General features: G+C 37.8%; 1 protein-coding gene across 3 annotated transcripts; it reads left to right on the top strand.

The window, feature by feature from the left end:
* Nucleotides 1-404: 404 nt before the first annotated feature.
* lypd6b (LY6/PLAUR domain containing 6B) lies at nt 405-24417 on the top strand. Of its 3 annotated transcripts, none has more exons than XM_066687955.1 (6): nt 405-525; nt 4417-4555; nt 21840-21987; nt 22222-22320; nt 22868-22998; nt 23337-24417. In XM_066687955.1, exons 3-6 carry the CDS (start codon nt 21867-21869, stop codon nt 23505-23507), a joined length of 522 nt encoding a protein of 173 aa, XP_066544052.1. In that variant the 5' UTR covers nt 405-525; nt 4417-4555; nt 21840-21866; the 3' UTR covers nt 23508-24417. The 3 variants fall into 3 exon arrangements, with proteins under 3 accessions (XP_066544052.1, XP_066544051.1, XP_066544053.1); XM_066687954.1 differs by having other exon boundaries at nt 4417-4560; XM_066687956.1 differs by lacking the exons at nt 405-525; nt 4417-4555 and adding an exon at nt 18635-18734.
* Nucleotides 24418-24696: the final 279 nt, after the last annotated feature.

Raw genomic sequence — 24696 nt, 5'->3', positions numbered from 1 at the left:
ATGATGTCTATAATATTCAATCTCCACCCTCAGCAATATCCATTACAAACCCAAAAACCTGAAAGTCTATCACTGTTTAGACCTAATAACAGGCACTAACTGTACCTTCAGAGCACCAACTATGATTTGAAACATTTTATACAACAGATTCAAATATAATCTTGCACTAAAACTTTTTTTTTTTTAACTACCTCAAACCAAACCAGTGAATGCATCAACAGCATTTGTTGTGCTTTATTCATGCGTTCTTTAATATCTTACTTTCCTGAAACAGTTGTGCTGGCCTTAACCCTGAATCTCACACACACCCCTTGCTCTGGAGAGGTAACGTCACCACGCCCCCATGCTACGTCACCACGCCCCCATGCTACGTCACCACGCCCCCGTGGACACTGTCAGTGCGCAGGGAGCCGCACTGAGCAGAGGCAGCCGCTCGCCGCCGGGGAGATGTGGAGCCAGCTCAGATTGATCAAATTGATCGATTAGGGGCTTCATTTGCACATTGGAGACCCGCAGCGGTGTGAGGTAAGGACCTCTGCTGTGTTTGGACGCTTTTACTTTTACTTTTACGTTTGCCACAGAGCTGCTGAAACGTGTGTGATGTAAGTGCATGTAATAAATGCGGGGTTATGCCTGTGTAGTCAGAAGTAGCCTCTTCTAGTTATCTGTTACTTTATTTAATTCTGGTATTTAAAACATCTGACTTAAGGGCTGTGTGTGTTTTTAACAGCAGGCTACATGTTTCACACGCATGAGCAGATGCAAGTGCGTCCAGGGTGTAACATGTTACTGTTGCCACTGTATTTTGTATGAATATATGATTTATGATGTAACAATGTCTTCATTTTAATATCCAAATCTGATAACTTGTTTCTTGTTAATAAGCACGTCGTTTGCAATGGGCATAGCATGGGGTAGTGCAAATGATTCAATCATATCTCAATGCCAACCAAGCAAGACTAATGGTTTTAAAATGTGTGTAACTTGATTGTGGTTCATTCAACGGATGCAGCTGACGCTTTCCATAGAGGATCTGAGCTTTGGGCCCAGCTGCAGCAGGACATGCAGTTATGAAACATCAGGGCATCTTTCTGACCACAAGGCACACAGCCCGTCCACATGGTTGCGATGAAGGCACGGTCTGCTCCGTTGGTGGCTGCTGTCCAGGCAGTTATGACAGTTGGACAGCCACAGATGGGATCTCTGTGTGGGCCTTATTAGAGAGACAAATGCGAAGGCACTGAGCGCTGCTGTTCAGTCCTGTCAGTCAATCCTTAAAATATGGGCCATAACAAACAGGATTAAAGGTGCAGCTAGAGAACTCCACCCCGATTGCTCAAAGTGCAAAAACACTTGAGAAAACCAGGCCTACTGTTCACTGTTAATATGGAACCAAAGTCAGTGATGAACGTTGGTAAAAGTTTCAGTCCTGCCTGTAAGCATGTTTTCTTCTCCCATATTGTGTCAGTGCTGAGCTTAGAGCCAACATCTCTGACTTTTGTTTCCTGGCCCTGTCAGTACCTGTTTGTACTACAGAAGAAAGTTTCCAGCAGTCTCGCTCTCTCTCTCTCTCTCTCTCTCTCTCTCTCTCTCTCTGGTGATACAGCCTTCCTAACAGCACTCCTCACACTGCTGTTATGTACGTTTTTTTCCCATCAAATTAAAGTGCATTCTTTGCTGAAATCGCTAACTATTCAAGCAGTTGAGAGTCAAATTATTTTAAGATAAAATCCACATATATACAAAAAAACTGCTCTGTCCTTTTCCTTACTGACAGATTTTGAATTGGCACAACAAATGCTCTGGGGTCTTTTCTCTCTCTCTCTCTCTCTCTCTCTCTCTCTCTCTCTCTCTCTCTCTCTCTCTCTCTCTCTCTCTCTCTCTCTGTCTCTGTCTCAGATCTGCATTGATTGTGCAAGAGCTGAAAGACAGTTGAACAGAAGCTACAGCTGAACTAACTGGCTCTGGTAAAAATATCCTCAAAACTGTCTGCAGTGAGGCTCTTTTGTATATATATAGTCTTGAACTTAATAATCACAGAACAGAAACTTGCACACTTTCCAATCAGTCAATAATGTGTTCCATAACTAACATACATTGCTACATATTTTATGACACATCTTATTTAGTTTGTATTTTAGTCTATGCACTTCATTGGGCATGGCTTATAACATATAGCATTATAGTGATTATGTAATTTTATGCTCAGTTAATTGAGATTTGTATGCAGTTTCACTTTTTAGAGTTTGATTCTCAATAGTATTTTAATCTTAGACTAATTAAAGTCCATTTCAGTATGAAGTGGATATTGGTTGGTTTAGAAGTATTATTTGTAAATTTTGTTCAGGAGTACAGTTTAATGTTAAAATTACATTTAGGTTTTGCTGCGAGCTAGGGTTAGAGTCCCCAGCAAACGTAGGCTTTTTTGTTGGATCAGATTTGCATTGAGTTTAATTTAGCATTTTAATTGGGTTTTGTATTAAAATGTATTTTTCATATATGTCTATTTTAGGGGTGCTTTCTCCTGTAACACTTCAATGTATTGTTACATTTCTGCAGAATGTTCCTGAGTATTATGTTTTAGAGTTTAGGCACATGTTTATCTATATCTGTATGTTTTAAAATATGTTTTTCATATCATATTTCATATAATTTCAGATCTGGTTTAATATTTAAGTACATTTCTATCTTACTTTTTATTCTGCAGTTGGAATGTGCTTGTGCCTACATTGAAGTCGTTTTTAGAGCATTCTCTTCAATGTTTTTGTCAAGTTGTAATGCTCTGAAATTAAAGTTAGCGGTCATATCTGGGTTTGCTTCATTTAGAGCCAAGCTAGTTGTTTGTAGACATTTGCTTTTCTACTGGCTTAAAACAATGGGTGCTAGATGTGTATGAGTCTAGCTTTTAAATTTTGGTGTTGGCTTGGGTTTGTTTATTTTGTTGCTAGGACTCATGGTGGGGTAGCTAACATACTGATATAATATAATGCTGTATACCCAGGGATGGAATTAAAACATTGTCTCCATGTGATTAATATTTATTTATGTTTTTCAAGAAAATATGTATTCAGTTGTTTTAGGTTTGTACTCTGAAACATGTCCTAAATTAGGCTTCTGACCTAGCAGTGTGATGCATGTCATTTGAAGGAGGATTGTGTCAGAAATCTGTTTATCGATGGAATATATATTATAATTTTAAAGGAGGTCTATATTTAGAATTTGCTATATAATTCAACATTTTACTACAACAATTTCTGAGCAAACAAATCCATCCCTCTCATAATACAGCCTGACATTGATCGCAGTTTCCTCCGGGGCCCGTTTAGGACTGGCTCCTGGTCAACGGGAGAAGACCCTCTCATGTTCTTGAGTTGGCAGCTCTGTAGTCTGTCGCTCTGTTCTGACAGGAGGCACATGACAGGCCTGCCCTTGTTTCCAGGTACTTGATCAGTGAGCCTTGGGAAGGAGCGTCGCAGGGGACCGCGATGCTTGCCGTGCCCTCGCGGTCATTTTCGTGATCAGTCAAGAGTGAGATTTGCTCTTTGTTATCAATCTGTCAGCACTCTGCTCTGGTTGAGGTAGTGAGTGAATGACCACTGAGATCACAGGCAATTTTGTTCTATTTGAAGTAATGCTGGTTTTAAAGAGTGCTTTTGCTGATAGCTGGTTATGGTTTCCAGGGGAGGAGAATAAGAGGACGGTACTTCTCTAACTCACCCTGAAGTAGAGTATTTCAAGTCAATGGATTCATATGTAAGAACTCTGTACAGTAGTTATACAATCCCAGTAAGTCACTGTGTCTAGGAAAGTACCCTGGCAAACGCATCGAAAAGGCAATTTTTTTATAACCACCAACTCTATGCATGCAGACATTTTACCTGGACCCAAATTGAGAAGCATTTGTTGAGAAGGTAGCCAGTGCAAACTCAGTCATTTAATTCCTGTTGTCTATGTACTTAAGACATGTTCCTGCCAAGTGCACCTTTTAAAATAAGTGATCAAATAAAAGGAAGGAGTGACAGCAAATATTTGCCTTTACATTGGCATTATGACAAGCACACCCCTGTGGACAGTGTCAGTCTGCTCTGGAAACCCGAGGGACGGCATGTTTCTTCTGAGTGAAACAATCAGGTGTGGGCTGTAGAAAGCAATGCAAAAGAGTGACACAGTATTTAAGCTGTTTAGGATCTCTCTGGTATTACTGAAAACTGGGGCTGCAATTCATGGTATTATGGAGTAGTAGATCTAAAATATACAGCTCTGGAAAAAATTAAGAGACCACTCCAAGTTCAGAAATCAATGTTAAGTGGTCTCTTAATTTTTTCCAGAGCTGTAATTACATTTCTTTATGCAGCTATCTGAAGAACAGACAAGTGGCACTTGATATTTTCTCATTAAGTTATTGTTGTCACACAGGAGTCTTTCCTCGACACCACGCATCAGGTTTCTCTGGAAACAGCTGCTGTTCCTCTCTCTGTAGACTGACGTCCTCCGAGGCCGAGGTGAAACCACCACAGATGTGCTGTTTTTTGTCCATAGGAAACTATCCTGTACGGTAAGGTGAGTGATTTGTTCTTTGTTAAGATGTTTCAGAAGCATCTTTCTTTATTATTTTACTGTGGTGGAGTAACTTGCCATTCACAGTTTTGCCCTGTGAATTATTAAAAAAATAAACACCCTTAACTCTTATAGATGCTTGTTTTTAAGTATGTTGATTTTATATTGTATCAACTCTGTATAGGCTCTGTATGATAATCCTGTGTTTATGCAAATGAAAGAAACATAAAGTAAATCAGTTTAATTAGGCCAAATCAAACACTTCAGGAAACTTAATGAGTTATTCATTTAAGCTTTTTAGATTAAGCAATATGGATGTCATTCACACAATAAAATGGGGGGGAAACCTCTGTAAAAGTTTCCTTTCAGCAGCTCTCTTCCATACAGCACAATTTTGCAGAGTTGAGTTTATAAAGCTCGGGAATATTGCTATGGAAACAGTTTGATGTGAAAGGGAAAGCAGTTGTGTCTCCCCTCCAGCTAGGGTTTGACCTACTGCTTCCAAGAGTCAAAGCTTGGAGTTGTTTAAACTAAATTAATGTTTTCTAATGTGAGTAGAGCTGTATACACTAGGTTTTATCTAGCATGTGTGCTAAGCTGGTATCTTCCGCTGACTTGCTTTCTAAACCTTTTAATCAAAAATGTGAAATATGCCTTAATCAGAAGCATAACGAGACAAGCATCCATGTATTTATTACTATATTTATTTGCTCTTGGTATTTTGTTACAGAGTGCTAGTGGAGTTTTGAATTCACAAAAGCTTTAATTAAATGGAGGATTATCCCAGAGTTTGAGCACTGACTCTCGACTAGACTTGCCTTTCTTGCCTTGTCACAGAGATGTTATCCTCCTATTCGGTGGATTCCTTGGTGAACCCAATGGGGTTAATGGGGCCGAGTGATAGCACCTGCCCCAGGATCGCCTGGGATCAACTACAGCTGATAAGAGGAGCCCTACAGCGCCCAATTCATAACACAATTCAGAGTCCCAGGGGTATCCTGATTTCAATCTCAGACATAAAATAGGAGAGGGTCACTCACCTTGTCCAAGACCGAGAGATTGCCTAAAGACACAGCGCCTGCTGCTCTGTATGTTATAAAGCAGCCCGTATCTTGGCTCACTCGCATCTGCTTGGAGCTCTCAAAACCTCAAAGATTATCTTGAATCAACACGGTGTGCACACCAGAGGGGAGGTGGAGAGGGTGACATTTGCGAGGAAGGTGCTGTATTTGTATTCACTCCCAAGCACTAGTCATTCGATCCACACAGATACCTCTCTTCCTCAAGAGAATGCTTGAAAAGGACAATGCAAGCTGTAATTCATATCCCTTGTATGCAGTTTTGTTTTACTAGCCTCAACAATTCTGATTGGACCAACTTTTAAACACAAGTTTGACCTTTTTTAACAAATGGAACAATCTCTTAGTTTAGGGGGTGATATTGAAACAAAAACTGAAAACAAAGTTGAACAAGAAATGTATGATTTGCTTATAGATGTTTCCCCTGTATTTCACACAACATTTAACTGCAATACAATTAAGTTTGTCTTAAACCCTTGTTTTTTGCATTATAACCTTAAGTTTGAACTTGAATTAAGTGTATGGAAAGTGGATGGTAGTCTTCAAGATAAATGTGGCTAAATATGAACAAGAAAAGGCAACTACATACCCATTTCAAATATTTGTTTTTGGTGTGTCACATTATTCAGTATCAGTGCGTCTCCCAGCTACAGTATTCATGTTGTTTGTAAGGAACATGTTCTTGATTGTGAACATGTCAAGAGATATCACACTATTGTTCGCTGGATATGGTAGGTATATACCTGTATCTTCCCGATGCTCTAAAGAAGGTGCTTTACAAATATCTCTCAGTCATACCTAATTTTTCGGACTTGTTTTGTGGTTGCCGTATTCGGAGTACTTAACTGTGATTGCTTTGAAATCTCGGTCATGGTTTTGCCCGTGAAAGTGGAGTTAAGAGACATGTTGTTTTTAGCCTCGGGAGTGATAAGTGATAGATTGCATGTCCAATTTCCTTAAGTAATTTCATTCAAACCATTAAAACCTCTATAGTACAGTTGGTGTGTGAAGACTGAAATGACTCCCAGAGGGGTCAGGTTAGCCATGCTGCTCTGGCCATTCACCCTTCAACTCTATAACACAATAACGCACAGGTCTGTACTACTTTGGATATATTTAACAACAGTATATTTTGTCTAACTACTTGAGAAGTGAACCAAGCAAATAAAAAACAAACTATTCCCCCCCAGTGCCTACCAGGAAATCATGACTATTTATAGATAAAGTTCTGCATAAAGAATTGTTATGTGTTTAAATAAGTAACATCCTGATTGGCTGAAAATCTATTGGCTGGAGTTTTCAATGTCATTTTACAGCCTGCCATATTTGTTTACTTTGTGTAATATTAACATGCAATGGCCAGACCAGTTTCTCATGCAGTATAAAATGTAATACTTATTACCTTATGATATCATGAGACAAATGGTGTTTTTAGTCAGAAGGGATATTTCTCACCTTGCTAACTCCTAATTGTTCACTTTGTGCTTGTGAACAGTGGGCCATTGTTCACTGGCCATGCTTGATTAACCCAACAGTTTCTCTTGGTGAAGCATCATAGCGCAACCATGGATTTGTTACAAGGAACTGTGGAACACATGACATTTGCAAAATCGTATTACTTTTTCATAAAATTAGCTACCTAGAGATGCATACATGTTGTGCATAATATGATAAAACCACTAAACTCTGGCCTGGGATTGCTGTTCATTTTATTGTTACCGAGTAAAACTAAATGCAGGTTATTTGTTTTTTTAAATGTATTTTACAATCTGCAATTCTTCAATCAACCTTCTTATTAATATAAGAGAGCTGAAGGTGGCATACTCATCCTCTGAAATGTGCCGAGGACCTATGCAACTCCTGCTTATAACACAAAATGGTCATAGGTGCCTTCCAAGCCAGAAGGTTTGCTGTTGTGCAGAAATCTAAGGATTATCTAAGGACCTGATATAATTAAAACTTTCCCAACTGGCAGATCTCCGCTAATTGGGTGCAGTTACAGCTGTATAGGCCCACATTGAAATCGGCGAAGTCTGGTTGATTGAGCTGAACTCGAATTCCGAGTGAAGCCTTTTACCTATTGATCCAATTGGTTGCAGGATGAAAACCACAAGTGATTAATTGGCTTTATGTAGAACGGCAGAATGCGGGTTGGTAGAAAAGGGATCTTTGCAGCATTTAAGAATAATGTGCAGACATTTATGTAATTATCCTGGAAAAAATCCTGGCTAGAACAGCTAAAGTATATAATGTAAATTACAGATAAAAGAGTTTGAAAAAGAAAAGAGGTAGACAACTTTCAATCTTTCATCATGTTGAAAAGATTTAATCTGTTGGGGAAAGTACAGTTGACAGCCTGAAGTAGGAATGACTGAGTCGAGTCTTATTGTTCGTTACATAAATGTCGAACTTCTTTGTGGTCTCTTAATTAAAGCAGTAGAAGACCATTCTTCAGTTAACAAGTGGATTAAAACTAAATAAAGTTAATAGCTTCTTTAAATTGCTCAATTATATGCTCTATTTAACCAGGTAGAAAGAAATAGAAAAGGATTCCCACTTAGATTACTGACTTACTAAATAGCACGGAGCTAAACGTTTGTCGCGGATGTTATCAGAGACGCTTCACTGTATTACACATAATGTCTTATTTAAAATAAAAAACTAAATTGACAACTGAAAATGCTGCTGTATGCAATTTACAATATTTCATTATCAGCTTGAAAACATGGACGAGAGGGAATCGCAGGGAAGAGGTGGCACATAGCAGCCATTTTGCTGCAGCAACTCCATTGGCATTGATTTTTTTAGTTTGAATTAGACTTTTTTTTCCAGCACCCTGTGCTTATCACCCCTTTTCTTTGGACGAGGGCAGTTGACTCTGGACCTTATAGTAGTGTCTTATTAATGGAAAAACAAAAATGCAAACAGGCCGAGGCTAATCTTTTCCTTGACCCTGCTATCAGTTCTTCATTAGAGCTCTCCAGTAAGACTCGTCTAGGGGAACAATTGAGAGACATCTTGAAAAGACTTTATGATGGAGAATTGCAGACGCAGCTCATATATCTTCCAATAAAGTCAATGTCTGAAACTCCAGGAATGGACAATAAACCACGATGAAGGGTATTAGGAGCCTTTGGTGAGAGTATGAATTTTACATGTCTATATGTTTGAGGAAAACCAGGCGCATGATAACTGAACTGATGAATGGTACCGACTTCAACGTGAAGTTTGCGGATATTTTTTCTGGTGAACACACATGATATGTGGTAAGGGTTCAGTATTATCCCAGTACCCTCATTACAGTGGCTTGTGGATGATTTTGGTTTTTCAATGTGATAATGACCCTAAAACACAAAGCCAAGCCAACTGGAAGTGGGATGGTATTAGGATTATGATGGCACAGGTTTAAAGTACTAACATGCCAGTAAAACCTAAGCATTTTCTTTTGGTAAAGTTAATGGATGATTGCACACTTATTGATAGTTATAATGATAAATTATAAAAAGCTAAAAAGTTATTGATCTAGTATGTATGTGCATATGTTTAAATTATATTTTCAGTTTGAAATACATTCATCACATTTCTCACCTCAGAACTGCTAGGTATACTTTTTCATGTCCGCGCTGGTTGATTTTGGGTTCAAATGATCATGTAATTAAGGTGCAGACTTCAGGAGTGCTAACAAACTGCTTTCCTCTAGTAATCTTTAAGCAAACCAAGAAAAAAATCAAAGCTCAAAACATTGCTTCCCTAACCGCAAGATATGATTTATATCTCTTCAAAAATAGCTGTTTTAAGCTCTGGAGCTATTTTGGCAACAACCTAAATTCCAAGCTCAGCGCTTCATAAAACATGGCATTGTTTCTGTAATTATATCTCACACACCGGTGTCGTTAGACCTTTTCTATTCATGAATAATTTATCTTCTATTTAAATTCTCCTTTAAATCCATACTCAGGTGTTCAGTGGGATGAATAGGCCAGTGTGTTTCGCGTGTGAAAGGGTGTTTTGTTCTAAAGCCCTTTTGCGCTCTTTTTAAAACTTCTTCCTTCTGCTGCAAATACAGCCATAGTTGTGTTTTTTGGGCATCAGAAAGGATATTCTCTGATATTGCAAGTGTAAATCTAAGTTTTGAGCATTTGAGCAGTTTTTTAAGTAATGTACACAAAAGGTTATGAAATGCAAACCAGTAAGACAGTTTTACAAATATATTTTTTATTATAGACATTATTTTTACAGGTGTCCTTGAACATTTTCTCATTGTCTTGCAGTAATCATTTTCATGTTCTATATATCATAGTAATATATATATTTGGTGAACTCAGTCTAGGACAAGCTTTCTCTAGACTACATTGAAATACGCCTATAGCATGGAAAAAGGGAATCTACCTTAGCTTTTAAGATTGAGCTTGATAGTAAGATGATTTTCCAGGTGCCCAAACCCTTGAGTTGGAGATATCTGGGTTCCACAAAGCCCAGATTTACCTGTGGAATGTCAGTCCTGGATATCTGAAACAATCTTTTTTTTTTTTTTTTTTGCCTTGCCATGGTCTTATTAGCAAATGAATAAAAGCGTCTCCCTTTCCTGTCAGTCCAAACACAAAGGTCCTCCTTGTGTGCAGTGCAGCTCGCAGTGCTTGGTGACTTCATGGTTCTCAGCTTTTCTGAGTTTCCAGGCGGAGAAAACGGGAGATGTAATCAGGCATCCAATTAAGGTGACCTCGTTTCTACCTCTACTTGTAATGATGTTACTGGAGTAGTCCCTAAATTTATGCAGGCGATGTAAAGTTGTGTTACAAAGGGGAGCTGGGTTAAGTGGTGCCAGGTGAAGAATCAAGGTTTTGGGTTACTTTTGGGACAAGAACTAAAATGCAGTTTGGAGGTGTTTTTGTCCATTTTGAAGCAAACCCAAATAATAAATTACAATTACAGTATAATAGCTCTTGCAGTTGTAGTTTCTTTGGTAAACATGTTATACAGTGTAATTTGCATAATTGATTAATTTCCAGTTATTTGTTATGCTTGTATGTAGAAATATCTTAATTTGACAAATATACATAATTTGCTGTATACTGGAATGTAAAGTTTCAAAACTGGTCGTATAGCGTGTTACAGTATGTCTAAAAAGAAATCAAGAAAATAATGTAATTAAGAATTGAAAGGCTATATAATATTAATCTGGTACAACTACACATATATAATCTGCATATTTTGTTTGTGCACAATAATCCCAGTATTTTTATCATATCTTAACTAATTAAAAATATATAGAAAATGTTTGACAAACTACCAAAAGTCCAATTGCATTAAACTAGTATGGACTGCTGCTTCATTCTACAGGTTCATGCGGTATCTACTGAATGCCAATCAAGATTAACTTTTCTGAAAAAAGAATCACCTCAGGTAATATAGAGCAGAATGGTCTAATCTTCAGGTGTTTCCGAGTAGACCTCACAGTGAGAAGCAGGGAAGCCATATCAAATTACACTTGCAAGTAAAGTGCAATCATTAATTGCTCTAATTCATCACCAACCTGCAATACCAAGCTGAAAGCACCTGAAGGTAGTGCACTGATTATTAACTTGTACTCTGCTGAAAGTGAACAGTTTCTTAGTAACCAGGCAGTGGAATCTGTGGTATTCTTGGTTCAATATGATGGAAGTATTTTTTGGATAAGGGGTTAAAAGGGGAATCTCATTTGCAGGATACTCCAATCTCTGAGTGATGCCAGGTTTGAGATTAAAAAAAAAAGTTATGTCAGATGTTCCTTACTGTGGCCACATATGAAGTTTTAAAGCATGCCTGAAATAACATATGACTCCAGTATTGTATTGTTTTTATCATTACGCTAAGGTTAGGAACTGTTCCAGTGTAGGCTAATCTCAGATCACTGAAAATCTATTAATTGCACACGAATTACAGTAAATTGAGTAGCTGCATCTTTTCCAGTCTGTTTAGGACATGTAATTATATTGTAAATCCAGTGATTTGAAATAGGGATTGTATATGGTCGTGTTGAATCCCACAAACTATCCACATGTCAAAGAAGAGGTTATCGATCGTCAAACACAAAATACATTAAACTGAACTTGTTGATTTGAACTATCACAAAAAATGTGTATATTATAGTTTTTGTGAGTTTACATGGTCCACAGTTTTTTCTTTTTGTCTGTGCGTTCAACACAAGTGTTCACCAGTTTCTTGTATACCAGCTGTTCTTCATACCATACAATTATATACATAAATTCAACAGCTGTTAAACACCACTTGTTTATATATTGTAAATATACTATAATCATGGAAAGCCAATTTATCCTTAACCTTGTCTTTGTTGTTTATTACCTCCCCACTGTATTAACAGAAGTGCAGTACAGTACTCTGGATTAATAGAAGCAGTGTGGCTCGGACCATTTCACATGAACTTGTGTGGAGGAGCATACTGTTCTGTACCCAATAAAGGACAGAAAATGATCTTTATTTCCTTGAAATTGCAAGATATGTGGATATTTATAAGATGTCTTGGATAACTGACAGGCTAAGGAGATTCAACCCAAAAAGTTAATCTGAAAACTGCATTTTAATAAAGCTTCAAATACCTAACATTTTTAGACAATAATTTACAATGGACAAGGTGTAGCTCAAACCTGGAAGCAAAATAGAAAGCCTCTGAAGTCAACAATTCGATCTGTACTGTAAAACTTGTCTGGGGGTAATTTGCATATAAATGTCTTTGCAAAGGAATTTTTATATGCTTGTTCTTGTAGATGTAGAGTGTCTGCCAGCCTGTGAGCCTCTCTTGTTGTAGCGTAACACACAAGGGCACTTCCAGTTAACACCGCATACAATACAGACCCCCAGCAGGGAGCTCTTCTGGCAATAGGAAAGGCAAGTGCTACACTTTACTGACGTATTGTTTGAACGTCTTAAGTGCTTTACAGCAGGGTGTCTGAATTGACAAAGCTAAAGTCAGCAAACTTCCTTTTTATTTCCCTGCTTGTGAGTTTTATCCTCTGTAGTCTATTTCACTTCCTGTTGTCAGGAATCAACGCCGTTTGTTCTGTGTGAGAGCATGTGGATAGTTTTGTCTCGCAGCACAGTATTTATTGTAACTATGGTCGTCTAATCAGGACCTTGTTTGCTAACGTCTTGTTTGTTTTTCAAAGAGAATTCATTTGTTGATTTGTTCGATATGTTGTTGGGGTTAAATTATAAGACATTGTATGAACCCTTGTTTCAAACTAATTGATAGTGTTTTCTGCTTTTATTGTTGCCTTGTAGAGAACAAAAAAGCCTTGAAGGTTTGACTTTAAGTTTTTGAATGCAGAGCTGAGAAGCGACTTTCTGCTTCTTTGGTTTATAATTATAATGATGTTTGACTATATCGGTTTAAAGATAATACAGGTATTTTTCAGGATGTGTACTTTACACAGTTATTTTGACAGTATGTTATGGAACACGTGTAAATGATAAAAATGGGGAATGTTTGATGTTTTTCTTTAGGTGGGAGAAAGGGAATGACACCCAAATACCAGTCATAGCCTTTACCTGTGTTGTGAGGTAATATTTCAGAAAGGCAGCTCCAATTCAGATTTCATCTCCCCGCAGCAACTCGCACCTGAGGACTGAGGACTCGAATACCAGGTGTAGTCTTCAATTCAGTTAACAGAAGGAATGCATGTTTACTAACTTGAATACAGTACCATCATTGCACATTAGAAAACCAGCATGCTACAATTTGTTGTTTATTTTCTCAGTTTTCACAGTGAAGTTGTGAAGCTGGGCGTCTGTAGCTAGTGCATGTGGGTATGGCGTGTCTGGTGATGCTCTAATAGTTGGCAGTAATTATCTAGGGGTTGTGCAGGTGTTCATAATATCTGCATTTTCCCAGGGTTTCAGAGCAGCGCATTCATTTTCTCTGCAGGAGTTCAGCATCTGTCTTGTAAATGTAATTCACTTTTTTCCCTTTTTGTTGTTAATTTCAGTAAATAAAGAAGCTATAGGAATAATACAAAAAAGAGACATCTGTGTTTGTATTGTAATTTGTGTTGTACTGCGTTTTAACTAGGCCATTGCTGTGAACAGTGCCAGTTAAAATTATTTCCTGCCCAGATGTATTCTATAGATAAAGGCTGGGGTGGCCCGAGTTGCATTATGGTGTAGTAGAATATTTTCCCAAACCATAATTAATCAGATCAGATATCTGATTTGGAGTGCTGAAGATTGCAGCCTTTGAAGTCTAATCAGATATGTGCAGGTAAATAGAGGCTGATAAAACAGTTCTGTAGACAGCTTGCCGACAGCTTCCATGATTTTCTGTCCCTCTCTCCTGTTCGATTTGTGTACCTTTGCCTAAACAAAGCGTGTCCATAAAGCTGTCACCAGTCAGTCAGTGCTACATAGAGTATGTGTGAACTGAGGATCTGTAATAATATACAGTTCATCCTGCAAGAAAGTGGAAGATGGAAATGCTGTAAGTGCAAATAATCTGTTCATGGTCTGATTAACAGAATACATGGTGGTGTATAAAACACACACATATGTATGTGTATAGGTGTGTGTGCATGTGTGTGTATGTATATGGAGATAGGAAGACCTGCTTATAAAACATATTTAAAAAACAACAATTTTGAATTGTTTATTTTGTCGACAAAATAGTTTAATACAATACAGTCATTATTAATAATCTGGCATGAGATTCAGTGAAAAATCCTGTGATCAAATCTGAGATTCAGTGTTACATAAGAGATCCATCATAATATAAATGCAGAAATTAACAAGCTTTCACATATTCCTCTAAGTAACCGGATTCCATCTTAAACTCCAGAAGTCCTGCGGAAAATCGTTACTGGAGAAACTGGACTCCTGTCAGTGCTGATCGTTTCTGTGTGGAGTTGTATTTGTTCTGGATGATGGATGTCTCAGAAACTTGATCTAGTGACTTCTATCATCTTTCCCTTGCTATTCAGCCCACATGGTGCTATCTTTTTGAAATCCAGTAGGGCCTTTTTGTTTTTAAATATTTTCTTAGTGGGGTTAAAAGACATTTCCCTCAGGAGGAATTGCTGTGTTGGTGATGAATCAAGGTTTAACCGTAATAGTGCTTTCTAAACCGTCATGAATAGTGCTTTCTAAACAGTGATTTGAACAGAAACCAAATAATCCTGAGCAAAAATATCACTGAAGAAAAAATAAAAGATCTGTGTGCTATCCACGAGTAACATGGTAATTTTGATAATTACTATTATTGTTGAGTGTTTTACGTATAATTTTATTATGCAAAACAAATTCCAAAGGATCTGGATTCCATTTCACTGAGATCACAGAACAATCTTAAAGCTCCAGTGTCCAATTTTAGTTGTCTTTTCCCTGAGAAAATCTGTGTGCATTTGTGTTATTTTTAAATGATTTACTTCATCAGATATAGGTCTAAACATCATGTTAAGTCATGTTGCTTGGCTTTCCATTTTTCTTGAGTTCACAAAACTGTTCCCTTGAAGAACCCAGGTCTGCCATAAAGTGTTGATCACTCTGTAAAGATTCACACCGAATATTATTAACAAGGGAAATGGATCAAATTGAAATGTAAAACACTTCTGTAGTGGGGTAGGCCATACATGCCTTTTTCAAATACAAATACTTGTATGTTAAAGGAATAAAAGCATTGATCTGCTGTGTAGGCCTTACCATTTTCTAACTCTTTCTGCTTGCTTTTATGGTCGACAGTAGCTCAAATAAACCAGTTCCCCCAGGCAAGGTCTGACAACCCATCTCATCAAGTTTCCGTGTTGCTTTGTGTTTTTTTGACTATTGCAGATCACTGCCCATGAGAAATGTCATGTAGCTGTTGTCGTTGTTCCTAAGTGATAAACTACTGCCAAGGTTTGCGTCTCTCTGTGTTTGAACTGAAGAGACAAGTAAATTAATTTATATTAACATTCACATGTCACTGTAGCAAACTGTTCTTGGCCAATGACATGCAGGCAGGCTTGTCATATATCACCAGCTGTCTTGTCTCATCAACTGAGACCATGAGACCGAACAGATAATCTAATTTAATTTCAAACTGAAGACGATATAAACCTTTAATGGCTTCATTTGTATGTCAGTGTCATCGATCTTTAGAACTACTAAGTATGACCATTGACTGGAAAATTGTTAGCATTTATGGAGGTAGAAAGATATTCATGGCACTATTGACTGATTCAGTAGATTTTTTATTTCACTCATGAAACCTTGTTACAAATAAGGAGTCCGGTAGTAAAGACCCTGTCGGGGATTTTTTTTTATCTTGTAGATTCTTTACATCATGTGTGACGTGACCTCTACTTCCCTCCCAGGTTTTACAACTGGCTATTATATTTTATGGATAGATGACATGCCATTTAAAGCTCATGGGTTCAGAGGGTTTCTTTGCAGTTCTCCGTTTGCTTTTAAATGGGTCAGAGGGCACACAGACCCTGGACAGGGCCGTGTTAAAAGGCTGTAAGGTGGAGTCCTTAAGGCTTCTTAAAACTTGTTCAAAAGTTGTAAAGTTGTATCCTGCATCCACTAATATGGTTTAGTTGTGTGTTTGTAAAGGATGTTCACTTCAATGTTTATGACACCCATAATATACTTTAAACTATAAGGAACACCCTTTTTTATTTTAGGCTGCGTATAATTTCAAGCCATTGTAAGACTTTTTAAAATTTTATTATTATTGCTTTTTCAATGTAATTATTAACTGATGGCAGCATTTGTTGGTAACCGACAACAGCCTTTTCAGCCGGAAACCTCAGTGTTGTGTTTAAGACTAAATTAAACACTCCTCAATACAGGCGCCGTACCGCAGCAATGTCGGTAATTAATAACTTATTACTGCATCTAGTTCATCTGAACCGAGAGTAAACTGGGTTCTATTGTATTTTTAAAGCTAAACTGTAGCTAATGTTTTTGTTGTGAACTGGAAACTCCAACCTTTAAATCCAGGGTGATGGAGAAAAATATTTAAAAAAATCACATTCTTAGCAATGGATGGTATATATTAATTTCTGATGCATGAAGGTTCAGCTCCATATGATGTCGTTGCCACACTCCTATAAAAGGAGCTTCAGCTGTTTGCTCTCAAGTAGAGTGGCTCAGACACCCTCGTAAAGCACACATTGTTATGCTGCAGTGCAGAGCTACAAATCCTGTCATAGAGCCCGATTGGTTTTGTTACAGCTAGTTCAATCTACTAGACCTGAAAGAGAAAATTGTAATACGTCACTACAGAAGAAAATGTTTTTGTCCTGCTGTACACTTTCAGTGTATTTTTGATCCTGATTTTATATACATAAACAATTTTGAATGATTTAAAATTGTCAGTTTCTGGGGTAAGGTATAATTTCTGAAGGTGGTTAAAAGTCTGTTTTTTTATATAATGTCAGTTTTTAATAATGACTTTAGCTTGCTTAAAGGTCTATAGCAGGGGTTCCCAATGTCTGGTGATGGAGGGCCAATTTCCCAAGGTTGCATGCTATGGGGGGCCACATTACAAAATGAACCACGATTTTATTTCCTATACATTTCTGTTAGGGAACATTCATTAACTTTAATTTTTGTTTTATTTTCCCCGCAAGTTACATCAGCAATTTGTAACAGAAAATGTTCATGAAATGTAAAATATTGTAAATCTTCAGGAAAGGGGTGGTTGAAGGTTGGCTTTGGGGGGCTGCACCAAACATCCTCGAGGGCCGGACTTTGGGAACCCCTGGTCTATAGTATTCTAGATAAAGAGCATTTGAAAGATACAGCAATTTCCTTTTCAATTCCCATTGAGTACAGGTACTCTGATGAAATCATGGATGTATGCAACCTTTCTAATGGAAGTAATTACAAAGGACACTGATACAATTGGTGCATAATAAATTGGGAGAGTAAGTGAGCCTTCAATGTGGAAAAACTTGATTTCCTTTTAAAGTCCCAGCTGTCCAGATATAGGCAGATTGAGAAGGTTAGGTGGATTGTTTCAGGAAAGTTCTGTATCAGATAGCAGCTAAGATCTAATAAGATGGTGGAGGTATATTCTACTATGTATATGTGGTATTTAAATTTTTCCTCAATGTCCTTCAAAACCTAATTAGTTTGTAAAGCAATAAACTGCCAGTTTTGACTCCCTGCCTTTCTCTTCTTGCCTGATACTGACTGCTTCCCTCTCTGTACCTTTCTTCCCTTATCACCGGAGTACAGACTCCCAGCTACTCAGATTGACCAGTGAAAATAGGCCAGGGAGGAAGGCGTTTCTGATTAGCATTTGAAAGAAGAAAAAACGTCTGACTGCTTAGTCATTTTTTTTTCTTTTTTTTTGTGCCAGATACCTGATATAATCGTGTCCCCCTCCGAGCTGCCTTTTACTGTGTTTGAGGGTAATAGCTTCATTGTGCAAACATGATCTTATCGAAGAGTGCGCTGTTTCCATTGCACTGTATGTACAGTAGGTGTTGGCTAGCAATTATGTTCTACTTAATGCATGAAAAAACCTAGTAAAACCTATGAAATTAGATATGTCTATTGTACTTAAATATTTAAAATCACTTAAAATTAGTGTATGGTACTAGTGATATTGTACGAAAGCTATAAATCTGAAAACTCACCTCGCCTGCAAATGTTCGTATCAAAGTGGAGATTGAGCATGGAAAAACAGGAAATAATAAAAAATAAAAGCATCAAACAGTGCTCTAATCCAACTGAGCTGTTTTTAGATATCGCACTTGTAACATTGAATGCCTCGAGCTACTGATTGCCCTGCTTTGTAAATCCTGAAGAATCAGCTGTCGTGAACTCCTCCCCAGCAGGTAGACGGCCTGCCAGCTATGGGGAAAGTGTGAATGCTAATTATTCAGGCAGGGCACATTGGCTACATCCCAGTACGAGCTTCACACGCAGTGAGTGCTCCGACTTTTCACCTGTCGTCCAATGGGAGCGGTGCTCAGAGTGACACGCAGTGAGGTCACCGACCACAAACTGATAAAACACTGAGTGTGTAGCAGTGCAGCTGCTGAGTTTTAGTTTTATTTCCCCCGACAAAAGTACTGGATATGGAAAAGGTCAGTCTTGTTTTACATCTTGCTGAATAAGGTAAGAACTAAGCATAGAAGAGTTTGGGATTATAAATACATTTTCTCTGTACACATCTAAATTAATAATTGACTTCAGGAAAGATTTCTATCTAAAGCTACCATGCTTTCAATTGTATATTTTGTTGCTATATAGGTATAAAAGTGCTACTTTTGCAAAATTTGATGTAATCAAGAATAGCCATTCACATAAACTAATGCAATGCTTGTTCTGGTGTTTCAGGATTGGCTATGTCAAATTCTCAGTACATTTCAAAAGCCATATTCACTTCTTATCACCTTGTTAGGCCTTTTAACAAATTTGTTCAGTGTGTTATTGGCAGGCTTAGTCACTGTCCTTCAGTTAAGCTGTTGTCAGATGAAACTGACCGATAGAATTACGTTATATCATTAACTTTGACAACATCGATGTTAAGGGAAAGCTTTTTGGTAGTATTTGTCTAGACAAAATAAATGGCTTATATAATATATTGGAGTTTGGGTTCATTTCTGCAGTCCTAAACAGGTGTCAAAAACATTCTACAGTATAATTATTAAAATAAGTAAATGTGTTTTTACATTAAGTGATGAATTGAATCAATAAAATAAAACCTACCAACAACATGTATTTAAAAAATCAAATCAACAAACGCCATGAAATGTATGACTTTTTATCCCCAGCTTGGTTCTGTGTCTGATCGGCTGACTGAGCACAACTCTGTTAACACCCTACCTGAAACCTGCAATTGTTTTTATTCCTCCTCAAACCTAGACAAGGCCTGTCCGCACAGTCAAGAGTGTGTTTAAAGTGTGCGATTTCCAGGTGGGAGTCATTACATCTAACCACTGGTGCAGCAATCAGGGATTGATCAGCATTATAGTGCGTCAGATTTTCCAGGTTTTGTATGTTGTTGTTTTTTTTGTTTTTTTTGCACAGGCATTTTAACCTGGTTCTCTAGATGTTTAAAATAAAAGGTTCCTAATTTAGACATTTTGGTTTACAAGTTGCCTCACTAGTTGACAGCCATGTCATAGCAGCCCAAAAATCTCTACCAATCTCCTGAGAATTATGACTGTCATCATTGTGGGTTTCTGATGTGATCTTTCTGATCTTTGAATCTCTAATATTGCCAACCCTGAGAGAAAAGGGTTTTGTTGAAATGTCTAACATGGTTGACTCCTGTCTCTATACTAGCTATTTTGTGCCTAAAGACAAATCCTTCACTCTGAGTGACAACAACCCATTGCCTTAGGATGAAAAAAGTCAGCAGAACGTTCCTACGCTATAGAAATGGTTGGCATATATGGGTTTTTCTCCTCAGGCATATTGGCCTTCACATGGTCCTGGTGACCTTAAAGGCAGAATTGTGCCTGTGGGTTTGAGGTCATGGGTTATAAAAACATGGTGACGATTAACCTGTGTGTTTCCTAGCTAATGGAAAGCTCTGACATGTTTATTGGTCTACTTGGAATATCTTCTTTTTTATTGGAATTTCCTGGAACGGTGCATCTCGGACTGAAGTTGTCACAAACGCTTGTTCTAGTTGAAGCATGTCCGTAGAGGTGGGGGGGACAAGGGAGTTGGATTTCCTTATTTCAAATATAAACAGTGGAAAGAAGGCTAAACTATTGCTTTCGTTCGCAAATAACAGGCAAAATTGAACTGTATGCTCTGTAGCACATCGATCTGTGCTTTTTATGCATCTGCTGCATCTTGTAGACGGGGCTTACAGAACTGGAACTGTTACTTAGATTACAAGATACAGGACAAAGGGAATATTGTCTCCAAGCTTCAGCTAGCAACTTCAGCTGCACTACAGTGCCACATTAAATAAGCATCGTAAAATGCAGGTATTTGACTGTATTTATTTTATTTCTCCTGTAGTAGAGGTGTTGTTGTTTTTGTATTATTGATGCTTTGTTGACCATTTTTGTTTTTGTTCACGGACACTGTTTCTGCTTCGAGCTCAGTTTGCTTTCCCATGCCGAGAGACTGTGAAGTGTCAGGCACACTGTACCAAGGTGACCTCTGGATCCCTGCCAGCGATCACATTGTACAGCTGTTGTAAAGCTGTGAGAGAGCAGCAGTGTCCTGTAAACACAGAGGATGGCTCTGGTAACACTTCACCCTCGATGCTGGCAAGAGGAACACTTTTTTTCTAGAAATTGGAATAATAATCTTTAAAGTCTTTTGAAGTCTTTAGTCTTAAAAGGAGGTTAAGACAAAAAGGTTGGGGATTTTTAAGCATGCCCTGGGAACTTGAAGAGTGTTTTTATATATTAATAGCACAGTTTACCAAAGATGAACAGCTGAAATGTCTGCCAGTCCAACAATATCATGAGGTGTGTAAAAATTCTTCTATGTTTTAAGTTGAGGTCTCTCTTCATATTAAAAGTTTCATAGAAAAGCCCTGTGCTGTATTTCAACTGGTTTGATTTGGTTACAGATATCTTCTTGTCCAATTATTTTAGGTCTTGAGAAATATTGGCACTGACAGAGGCATTTTGTCCTCCGGTTTCCAGTCACAACCTGGTTCTTTAAGTGTCTACCTAAATTGTTCCTCTCTTATCTAGTATTGCAGTCTTTTCGTCCATTTATTCTTAATTACCACGCTCTCAAACTTTTTATTGTTTCTGTCATTCTACCTCTTACCTGACCAGTTGTTAACAGGTTGAGGAGTCCAATACTTTTGCCTCCAGCCTGTGGCCTAGAGGATGGTTGAAATACTTAACAATACAGGGGTCATTGCTGCTTAGATGAAAGATATCCTAACCTAAGGGTTATCATAAGCCAAGCTGTCAAGGCATTTGTCATGTGTATTTATTTATTTTAAGGTCGATGTAAACATTGAACATAGTGTGTTGATGTGAATGGGTTCACTTTTCCATTTTGTACTCATTCCTCTTTCTAGTCTCATCCTGTCATCTGATACATCTGCCTCCTCAGTTCTTGCATCATCTTCAACTCAAACATTAGTCATTTATTTTTAACCTGACAAAGACTTGCTGCCCCTGTCCACACCAAAACCAAAGTATACATTACCGAAACCTCTTGAAGGAACAGAGTAATTTAACTGCCTCCGTAGATGTGCTAATTTGTCCATTTCTGTGCCTTCTTTTCTTCAAGGTATTGGTTTGCCCGTCTGTCTCCAGTATGGTGGTCCTCACAGCCCCCCACCACTCGGTGCTCCTTCAGGTCCTCTTGCTTGTAGCCATGTGTGATGATGGGGCTGCAAGAAACGTCAACTTCTACAATGTGAGACCACCTGTAGATCGTGAGTGTCTCCTTATTCTTGACCTAATATCCACACGTCATGTTGACAATATGAAGGACGTTCAGATAAAACATGGAGGTCCATCTGTCTGCACTTCCAAGGTCTAAAGAAGTTTTTAATTACTAAAGCACATAATCACAAATTGTTTTTTCACTGTTTACAGTTCAGGAAATAATGAAAAGGAATCGGTGGCCAATAGACCGATTTAATGTTTGTGTATTTTGTATTTTACAGCCACCCCTTTTCCAAACAGCATCAAATGCTTCACCTGTGACCACGCTGCGGACAATTACAACTGCAACCGCTGGGCTGAAGATAAGTGGTGCCCCCAGAGTGAGTGCTCATGAAATGGGGAATGGTTTACGAACACTAAAAGGCTATATTGGGCTGTTCAGTAGTGGCCAGTTCAATAGGTTATGGCTGTAGTGTGCCCTAGAAGACTGTTGCCTTGGTCAAGGTCTTCAGTTAAATCTTGTCAGAAGCGTTCAGGGCCTTGAAGTAAAACATTCCACGTAATGTGGCCAACATGCCGCAAGTGTGCACATAAATTGTTAGTCAGTAAAGATATTTTCTCTTTGTTAACAGCAATTCATTTACATTGACAAGTTGACAGTTAAACTGACAGGTCTTTAAATATTATTATATTATTTAAATATAACTTTACAAGAATCTTTTTTTTTAGATGCATCAGTAGATGAATCTGGTTTAAGACACTCACCAGTTTCATAGGCGGACACACGGATATCTTTGAGTATTTACCACATACATAGTAAATAGTGTTCTACTGTGCAAAGTTATGAATGTTTTATTTTGTTCAATAAAAAAATAGTTGTCACGTGCCGTGGACTTCATTTCCTTATTTTTGTTTTTGTATCCACAGATACGAAGGTCTGTATGACAGTCCATCACTTTACCGGCCATGGGAGGAGCAAGTCCGTGACAAAGAAGTGTGCTGCGAGGGAGGAGTGTCACGCGGTAGGATGCCGACACCACAGGGATACAGGACATACAGTGAGTGCAAGAAATATGATCAAATAAAAATTCAAAATCATCTTCCAGCTTCCAGTACAAGTTATTGCGATATAAAATATTAAGCAAATTATAGTTTTTTCAAATGTGATTGTATGTTTTGAGATTCAAGCATTCATTAACATTCTGCATTAACCAACTAGTTCTTGAAGTTAAAGTCGGAATATTGCATTACTTGTAAGTTCTTGTGCAGGAGTGCTTTTATGCTTGCAAATGTAGTGTGCTTTTAAAACAAGGCCTAGACTAGGTCGTTAGATGCAAATGGTGTGCCATTGAACATACCTTATCTGTGTTTGAAATTCACCTATTTGTGATTTCAGGAGTGTGTCTCTTGTTGTGAGGGAATGGTCTGTAATGTTGAGGCCCCAACGAACCACACCAACGCAGTGTTCGCGATGATGCAGTCCCGTAGTTCATCAGCTCCCAGCGTTTGGACCTGGAGGTTTACAGCTGTCCCTGTTGCGATTGTTACAGTGCTGTTGCTGTCTTGACAGTAAGGACTCATTCAGTCCAGTTCAATTCTGAGAGACTCAGGAGCTCCGTAACATACAAGAAGAAACGTCACGATGAAGGTGAATGTTGTGTATGTTAATGAGGGAAGGACTTGAATCAGTCTGCAAGATAAAATAACATTTGTGCAAACATTTGCTCTGAAGACTGGAGATGGGTGTTTATGCAACAAATAACACTTATTTTTATAGCAACTTATTTATATGACCTCATCGAGTTCATACATCGATCAGTGACTTGCCTCTTCAAGGATGTACTACAGGATACATATGTGAAAAGTGGATCATTGTAATACGTGTTGGTAAGTACGAAGTGGTCAAGGACGGAAAACAACACGACGCTACGGAGCACCGTAAGAGTGGAGTTACATTCATTTCTTTACAGAACCTTTCAGCACTTTCATTGTGATGTTACTAACAGTGTAAGTTATTTTGTACAAGTCTGAATGGCCAGATTAACAATGTTCTGGACTGGAGAATTACAATAGAAAACATTGCTGTTGCTGTGAGTGATTAAACCACTGATTTTCATGAAATGGATGAATTTGTCAGCCTGTTTTAGGGTCTGAAATGGAGGAACCAGAAAATGTTTAGCACTTCCTTTAGTATAAAGGAACGGAAACATTATTGCAAGTTTTTTATACAGTGAAAATGTTTTGAACTAACACGTTAATAACAAATGTTATTATAATAAAAATGTTTGTAATTTATACCTTGAATACATCATTTGGTTAACTCACAGAGCTGGTCATAATGCATATGATTCATTTTATAAAAGAGAGAACTTTCAATTTACATTAGGGATTAAACACTGATTGACACTGTTTTATTGTACTGTATTGTATTTCTACTGTAATACTACACATGGAAATAAAACAAGATGATGTAATAAAATGAAAATTCCCTGTTCTTTATTGGCATTTAATCCCAGTAATACATTTGAAATGAAGATCATTTTTCTCCTGTAGCTTATTTGTACAGGACATGTGGTAACTTGAGTTTAAATTGTAAAGGGAAGCAAAAATAGCATTACACATAGAACATCTAAAATGTTACTTCTTGAAATTGATCAAGTTGATTGGTTAATATGCTATTTTAAAGAAACTGCCCAGAGTAAACATGCAATTTTCTTGTCGTTTCCAAATCTCGAACACCTGGATGTTTTGGGTAT

The sequence above is a fragment of the Amia ocellicauda genome, chromosome 16 (genome assembly GCF_036373705.1).
Source record: "Amia ocellicauda isolate fAmiCal2 chromosome 16, fAmiCal2.hap1, whole genome shotgun sequence".
Classification (NCBI taxonomy): domain Eukaryota; kingdom Metazoa; phylum Chordata; class Actinopteri; order Amiiformes; family Amiidae; genus Amia; species Amia ocellicauda.
The sequence above is the reverse complement of the archived record's forward strand: the minus strand, read 5'-3'. Positions and strand labels throughout refer to the sequence as shown.

Bases quoted from the DNA above. Each gene is read 5' to 3' on its own strand.
- lypd6b (XM_066687955.1), top strand. From the start codon at position 21,867: ATGGTGGTCCTCACAGCCCCCCACCACTCGGTGCTCCTTCAGGTCCTC. The intron at 21,988-22,221 runs GTGAGTGTCTCC...TGTATTTTACAG, and splicing joins TGTGAGACCACCTGTAGATC to CCACCCCTTTTCCAAACAGC. The intron at 22,999-23,336 runs GTGAGTGCAAGA...TTGTGATTTCAG, and splicing joins ACAGGGATACAGGACATACA to GAGTGTGTCTCTTGTTGTGA.